The sequence below is a fragment of the Sinocyclocheilus anshuiensis genome, unplaced genomic scaffold (assembly GCF_001515605.1).
Source record: "Sinocyclocheilus anshuiensis isolate Anshui unplaced genomic scaffold, SAMN03320099.WGS_v1.1 scaffold454, whole genome shotgun sequence".
In the NCBI taxonomy this organism is placed as follows: domain Eukaryota; kingdom Metazoa; phylum Chordata; class Actinopteri; order Cypriniformes; family Cyprinidae; genus Sinocyclocheilus; species Sinocyclocheilus anshuiensis.
In genome coordinates, this window is record NW_015548217.1 from 2,782,795 (window position 1) to 2,790,941 (window position 8,147).

Sequence of the window (8,147 nt, forward strand, 5' to 3'; positions counted from 1 at the left end):
TTTATATATGAGTTTAAGTAAAACTGAAAGAAAAACGTATATTTCTAGTAGGCTAATATTTCAAGATGAACATTTACTGAACTGAAGCAACTAAATATACAGTATAACTAAATATTAAATTTGTCTTTAGTAATCTTAATAATTAATAATTATTGTAATTTTTATTACATTTTTTATATTTTAAAATGTTTTTTCTGTGAAATCTGAGTTTTACTGGACTGAAGTAACTAAATATATAACTAAATATAAAATTTGTCTTTAATAATCTTAATAATATACAGTATACATACAACTTGTATGTATTGTATATGTGTTAGTACTCTGCTATACTGTTATTTAATTTACAAGCTGTCAGAATATAAATAAATATAAATATAAATATCAGCAACTGCACCAAATTGCATATTTTGCTCAGTTTGGGCCTCTGAATAAAACTAAGAATAAAATTAATCTGTTGAGTATAAGCTCCATACTCTCATATCCTCTCATATCCTCTCATACCATATTTGCCATAAAAGGCAAATGTATCAAATATTATACTCAACCTTTTTATAGATTTTTTGACTATTATATAATATATTAGGCTTTAAAGGGTTAATCATGTCTAAACTGTATAATGTCTTGATCCCATTCTGAATAGAAGCCAAAAATAGATATATACATTTTAGGAATTCTGTGCAATCAGTGGTCCAGAAATTTGTTTCCTGAACCATTCATTTTCTGCCATTTATTGCTTCATGCCAAAATAAAGCAAATCTCGTATATTTTGTGTGAACTGTTTTATGCATATATGATTTATATTGTTAAACAGTGAGGATGTACATGTAGTATGTACGCACAAGGTCATTGTCAGTGAAGGGGCCTGTCCCTGGCCTTTTAATGAGGGAAACCCACTAAATCTGTCTTTGGTGTAAACGCAGGGTTCTTTGGGGTTCTAGTGAATTTAGGTGTGGTTTGTATTAATGCAGTCTGTCCTACATTGTGGATGTAAACTGCTTTTGATGACATAATTTGCATATTTCACACTCCTGTTCACACTTATTTAGTTATTAAACTGTGCTGAAACAACATTGAACTAAATTGAGCTGAACAATGCCACGTTCATCTTCTGTAGAGCTTACACTGAATTTGTATCAAAATTGATTGATTTTACAACATTTCCAATGTTATTTTCCTGTTTTATTTATGTGAAGCTGCTTGGAAACATTGTGTAAAACACTATACCAATAATGGAGTGTCTATACTAATTGCAAGTAGCCCGCCTTGTTGACAGAGGCTATTTACACTAACTCCACCAACCAAAGTGTGATTGGTGTGGTCAACACTACAAAAAATTGTCATACATCAGTTCTGGTGGCGTAGATGGTAAATCATGTGCCATATTCATTTGGATGCGATCGACCAGGGTTCAAACCCGCCTTTTGCTGAACTTTTTTTTCTCCCTTTTCAAATCTCATATGACATGGGTAAGGCATTTATTTTCAATAAAAATGAAGGAAATAATCTAAAATAATAATCTAAAAACTCAAATAAATTGAATTAAAATGATAATTTACACTCAATACGTTATTATTGCATACTGTTTTATAATGTACTACAATATGAGGTGCAGATAACTGCCACTATTTGCAATAAGTAGTATAAATAGCAGAAAATCCTGCTATTTTAACAGTGTAAATAGAATCTATAGCTATTTGCACATAGCGTAAATAGCATCTATCACTAAGAAAATATGCTGTTTTACTTAGTGTAAATATCCTCTATCGCTATTTACACTTAGTGCAAATAGCCGCTACCTACAAATACATCTTAAAGATGCTTGACTCTGAATAATTTGCTTTGGGAGAGCAGCTCTCATTCTTTGCATCTCTTGCAATATGTTCACAACAAAAAAATGTAAGTAAGTTTTGCAATGGAGAAAGTTTTTATTTTAATTTTGATAGTTTTCCCTAAAACGGCACTGCATATGTATGATTACATATTCATAAATGATTTTCATATATGAAGTCCATAGTAACATTTGCCATAATTCAAAGATATTTTTCCTCTCTTTCAGGAGCTTGGTGTAGAGATTCCCCGTTGAGGTGGTATCTCTTCGCGATGCCAAGATGGCAAGCCTGCTCCCTCCCACAGGCAACAACATCTTCCACAGATTCACCCCAGAGTCACTGGTGGAAATCGACAGGCTCATCCAGGAGAGGAGCACCAAGGAGGATGTAGAGGGGGTTGAGGAGGAACCACAGGCCCCGAGCAGTGATTTAGAGGCAGGAAAGTGCCTGCCAATGATCTATGGTGACCCACCAGTGGATCTCCTCAACACTCCTCTGGAGGACATAGACCCCTTCTATAAAACACAGAAGGTCATTCTCACACCCATAAATATTAAGTGCAGTGCTCTGTATTTAAAACTAAACCTCTGTTCATCAGGTGTCCATAAGTGTTCTTAAACCTTTGTGTTAACCTCTTTCTCATTTGCAGACTTTTATTGTCATAAGTAAGGGAAACACAATCTACAGGTTCACTGCTGAACCGGCGCTGTTTTGTATCAGTCCTTTTAGCCTTGTCAGAAGAGGAGCCATCAAAATTCTTATACATTCATATCCTTTTCATTCTCATCATTTCAATTTAATTTTTGTAATGATTATCATGATTGATGCAGTAGTGTGTCATTACTTATTTGCCATATTTACCTTGACTGTTCTTCAAATTTTTTAGTATGGTCATCATGATCACCATCCTGTCCAACTGCGTGTTCATGACAATGAGTAACCCTCCAGCCTGGAGTAAAACTGTCGAGTAAGAGCTGCCTTGTGTAAACACACACATTTTCAGCAGAAGTGATCTGTTGCATACTAGTAGAAGTCTCAAATAATTTTGGAGAGATGAAAGGTTAGTGAGTAATGAAAACGTAAACGGAGTGTTTATTTACACTAAGTGCAGACAGCCCACCTTGTTGGCAGAAGTTACCAACGTGTGGTTGGGATAGTCAACACTACAAATGACGACAGTCAAGCAACAGCTCGAGTGGTGTAGATGATAAAGCACATGCAGTTGTCTTTTTGACACGATCGAGTTGAATTCGAATCCACCTTTTGCCAAACTTTTTTTTTCTCCCTTTTTAAATCTCATATCACATCGGAAAGGCATTTATTTTCAATAAAAAATGAAGGATATAATCGAAAAGTCAAAATAAAGTATCGGGTATGCTTAGGGTAGGTGAAGGGAGGGCTTTATTGTCCCAATAAGGTGGCATATCCATTTAATAATTTGAATTAAAATTATAATTTGCACTCAATACGTTATTATTGCATACTGTTTTATAATGTATTTACTTGTAGTGCCAAAAGTAAAATATCTATAGGAAATAATTACACATTTCTGTGTTGGTTTATTTTTTATTTGTATTTTAAATATATCCCATATATGTAACAAAAAATGTATACTTGTCATTTACAACTGATTTATACTGTATGTTCAATATTAATACTAGCACAATATAATTGTGGCTCTGCAGCACCTATTTATGATAATTTATTCACGAGAAATATTGATTTATATATATTGGTTTGTTTATTTGTTATTTTAGGTATGTTTTTACTGGTATATATACCTTTGAAGCAACAATCAAAGTTTTGTCTCGAGGCTTCTGCATCGGACCTTTCACATTCCTCCGTGATCCATGGAACTGGCTTGATTTCATGGTGATCAGCATGGCGTGAGTATTTGAATTCATACAGTGTATATAAATATATATATACACACGCATGTATGTTATTTATAGTTCACCTAAAAATATCACATTAAAAAAATCCTCAGGTGATGTAGATGAGCTTGTTTCTTCATCAGAACAGTTTTGGAGAAATTTAGCCTTACATCACTTGCTAAACAATGAATCTTCTGCAGTCCAAACAGTTGATAAAAACATCAAAATAATCCACAAGTAATCCACATGACTCCAGTCCGTCAATTAATCATCAGTTCATCTTGTCACTCAATCTTGCGAAATGAAAAGCTGCATGTATGTAAAAAACTAATGTGTTTTTAAGGTGTTTTTAACTTTAAACAAGTCCTCTATCCATAATACTGGTTTATTTAGTGAAAAAGTTGTCTCGTCTGAATCAGGAGAGAAATATTCACAGATCAAGCACCATTTACAAGTGAAAACAGTCAAACCCTGTTCAAAACAAATATGTGGGTGGATTTTGATGCAAGAGGACAAAAGGGGGTGGACTTTTTCACTGGAAGTGTTATTATGGATTATGGACTGGTATTTTGGCCAGAAGCGAAAGTTTAAAGGGGTCATCGGATGCCCATTTTCCACAAGTTGATATGATTCTTTAGGGTCTTAATGAAAAGTCTATAACATACTTTGGTTAAAATTTCTCAATGGTAGTGTAAAACAACACCATTTTTACCCTGTCAAAATCAGCTCTGTTTTAAGCAAGCCGTTTCAGTGCATGTTCCTTTAAATGCTATTGAGCTCTGCTCACCCCGCCCCTCTCTTCCGTGGGGGTGAAAAGCCGTTCTCATGAGACTGTTTACTTTAGCCGTGGAACTTGCTAACTAGCACGTTATTAGAAAAGGCGATTTGCAAAGATTCATAAAAGAACCTTATACTCACTTCTTCTGTAGGTGAGGCTGGATCACGAAAGATTTGCGCGAACATAAATGCATTTAGGTAGATTGGGGGCGCATTCCCTTCAAAAACAAAGGTAATCCACTGCGTCTTCAGTGGCTCAGATGTCAGGAGTAAATGATGACTGCTATGTTCATTATTACATCCAACAACAGAACACCTCAATCGCTTAGAAGCCCTTCTTGTCTACTCCTTCTCTGGCGTCGAAACAATGGCGGTCTGATGACAGCTCACTCAGAGCGGGTCTAAGGTAAGACGACAGTGTCAATCAACAATCGTGGGAGGGGCCTGGGTCTGTGTGACATCACACAGACAGGCATCTGAGAATGGCTTGATAAGAGAAAGGGGAAATGATTTAACAACATTAAAAAAAAACACTAGGTGGATCTTTATCATCATAGGGTGGTTGTGTACACACACTGCCAACACACATTTCAGTTCAAACAACTTGTAAAAGTGCATGTTGCATCCGATGACCCCTTTAAAGTTAAAACACCTTAATGATGGATTTGTTTTTTACAAACATGCAACTTCTTGCTTTGCAAGACGTTAACTGATGGACTGGAATCATGTGGCTTACTTGTGGAGTATTGTAATGTTTTTATCAGCTGTTTGGACTCTCGTTCTGATAGCACCCATTCACTGCAGAGTAATCCACTGATGAGCAAATCTGTTCCTGTGAAGAAACAAACTCTTCTACATGTTAGGTCACCTGATGGTGACTACATTTTGAGAAAATTTTTGGGTGAACTATTCCTTTAAGACAGTGGTTTTCAATCCTGGTCCTGGGGACCCACCACTCTGCACATTTTGTATGTCTCTCTTATCTGACACACAGCGCAGTTCATGGATCTCTCTCCTAATGAGCTGATGATCTGAATCAGGTGTGTTAAATAAGAGAGACATGCAAAATGTGCAGAGCGGTGGGTCCCCAGGACCAGGATTGAAAACCACTGCTTTAAGGTTTAGTGGTTCTTTGATCTAATTTTTGCAATGTTCACACAAGTGATACCCTGTGTTACGTGAAGAGTCGTGACAACTGAGGTGTGGATCCAAATGCAGGCTTTATTCCAAAACGTGGTCAAACCAGGCAGGGTCAAACACCATCAAAAGAATAGCAAACAAGATAATCCAAAAGGGTAATCCTAAAACAGGCAAGGTCAGGGCAGGCAGCAAAGATCATAAAACAGATAAACAGTCCAAGGATAAAAAAAAACAAAGTCAAGGCCAGAAAACTAGGAACTAGGAAAACACAGAAACTACGAACATGCTATAGGCTAACAATAATCAGCAAACTTGGAGCGTGTGTGAGCAACTCTTATACTAGACAAGGGGACAGGGGACAGAGGCAGAGCTGGCAGAGCAGGGTGCCAAGGCGGAGCAGAGAGACAAGGCGGAGCAGGAAGCCAGGGCGGAGCAGAAGAGCACCACAGCTGAACAGATGGGTTCCGAAGATCCCCACGGTGGGTCAGACGACCACCACAGCAGAGCAGAGGAGAGCAAAGGTCTCCACGGCGGAGCAGATGGCCACCACAGCAGAGCAGAGGAGAGCAAAAGTCCCTACGGCGGAGCAGATGACCACCACAACAGAGTGGAGGAGAGCAAATATCCCCACGGCGGAGCAGATGACCACCACAGCAGAGCAGATGTCCACCAACGTAGAGCTAACAAGGCCGGTGACCACCAAGGCGGATCAGGTGGGACTGGAACAGAGAGCACAGAGAGGTTAACGACGACCTCTGCAGCCATAACAAGGCAGGCAGAGAGTTAACGAACGGCCTTCATAGCCGTGACAGGACAGTCAGAGAGTCCAGGAACGGCATAACTGACCATGGCAGGACAGGCGAGGAGCACAGAGACAGTCCCCATGGCCATGATAGGACTGTCAGAGAGTTCACAGGCAGTCTCTTGACCGTAACAGGACAGACAGAGAGTTCATATGGGAGCGCCACTGTCTTGAGAGGTTCTGCAGCGGGAGCTGCCACCTCTGGAGGAGCTGAAGCGGACGCCGATGACTTGAGAGGTTCTGCAGCGGGAGCTGCCACCTCGGGAGGAGCTAGAGCAGATGCCGCTGGTTTGAGAGGTTCTGCAGCGGGAGCTGCCACCTCGGGAGGAGCTAGAGCAGATGCCGCTGGTTTGAGAGGTTCTGCAGCGGGAGCTGCCACCTCGGGAGGAGCTAGAGCAAGCTCAGACAACTTGGGAGGTTGTGCAGGGTGAGCTGCCACCTTGGGAACTGGAACGAGCTCTGGAGCGGATACGAGGACTGGAGTGGGCACTGGAGCAGACTCATGGGCTGGAACGGACTCTGGAGCGGATTCGAGGACTGGAGCGGGCTCTGGGGCATACTCATGGACTGGAGTGGACTCTGGAGCAGATTCGAGGACTGGAGCGGGCTCTGGAGCAGACTCATGGACTGGAACAGACTCTGGAGCGGATTCGGGGACTGCAGTGGGCTCATGGACTGGAGTGGGCTCAGGAGTGGCTTGACGTGAGCAGGCTCTGGCTTGGCAGGCTTGACGTGAGCAGACTCTGGCTTGGCAGCCATGACGGGACGGGATGAGACTCTGGAATGGCGGCCATTTTGTGGGTAGTCTCTGAGCTAGCAATCATCTTATAACAAGTCTCTGGGCTGGGAGCCATTTTGTGAACAGTGTCGACCAGTGCAGAAGCTCTTGGGATGCTCGCTGCACGCTGCACAAACCGACATCAGCGGTGAGTTCGCCAGACTGGACACCAGCTTCAAACGCCCTTGGAACGCCCTTGGAACGCCCTGGTGTCTTCAAACGCAACATCTATGATGCTCGGGAACACTGGAGTGGCATCCGTGATGACTGTAGACTGTGGCTTAACATCCATAACAGCTGGAGGCTCTGGTGTGACCGCCATCTTGTGAACTGACTCCTCAGCAACTCCCACGGTGAATGAGGAGCCAGTGAACAGAAGAGTAGAGTACAAAAATTCACTTAGCGACCCTCGAGGACCACTGCGCATGAGCACAGATCTTAACGGTTCATTTAGTCCATGGCAAAATAAATCTATGAGCACACAGTCCGGGAAATCAGAGTGATGAATAATGTTCGAAAAGTCTTGAATGTGATCCTCGAGGGACCAATTACCTTGAGACTGACGGGCAAAGCTGATGACTGGGTCCATGATTGGTCTGAGTGATGAATAAAGTTGCTGGATCCAGTTGGGGCTGATTATTCTGTTACATGACGAGTCGTGACAACTGAGGTGTGGATCCAAATGCAGGCAATAATCAGCAAACTAGGAGCATGTGTGAGCAACTCTTATGGTGCGTTCAAGTCATGTCGGATAGATCGTACTTACGAGTTGAACGTACATGAACGCCACCACAAAGTCGTTATTACGAGTGGGAAACTCAAAAAATTTTTTAAGCCCCAAGTTTCCGAGTTGGGGGCGTGTCAATGAGAAACATGGCGGAATCGATGGATGCAACGTCTGTAGTTGACGGTAAATTTTTGTTTAAATTGATAGTTTAGTTGTCCTA

The 8,147-nt window shown here is 40.9% G+C and overlaps 1 protein-coding gene across 1 annotated transcript in view; it reads left to right on the forward strand.

Moving 5' to 3' along the window:
- The window catches only part of LOC107654028 (sodium channel protein type 4 subunit alpha A-like), a 49,151-nt gene that overhangs the window by 9,066 nt on the left and 31,938 nt on the right, over window positions 1-8,147 (forward strand). Inside the window, exons 2-5 of the mRNA XM_016440915.1 lie at window positions 2,057-2,360; window positions 2,479-2,599; window positions 2,709-2,796; window positions 3,587-3,715. Coding sequence (XP_016296401.1) covers window positions 2,109-2,360; window positions 2,479-2,599; window positions 2,709-2,796; window positions 3,587-3,715 — 590 coding nt within the window. The 5' untranslated portion in view covers window positions 2,057-2,108. The remainder of the gene's footprint in view (window positions 1-2,056; window positions 2,361-2,478; window positions 2,600-2,708; window positions 2,797-3,586; window positions 3,716-8,147) is intronic.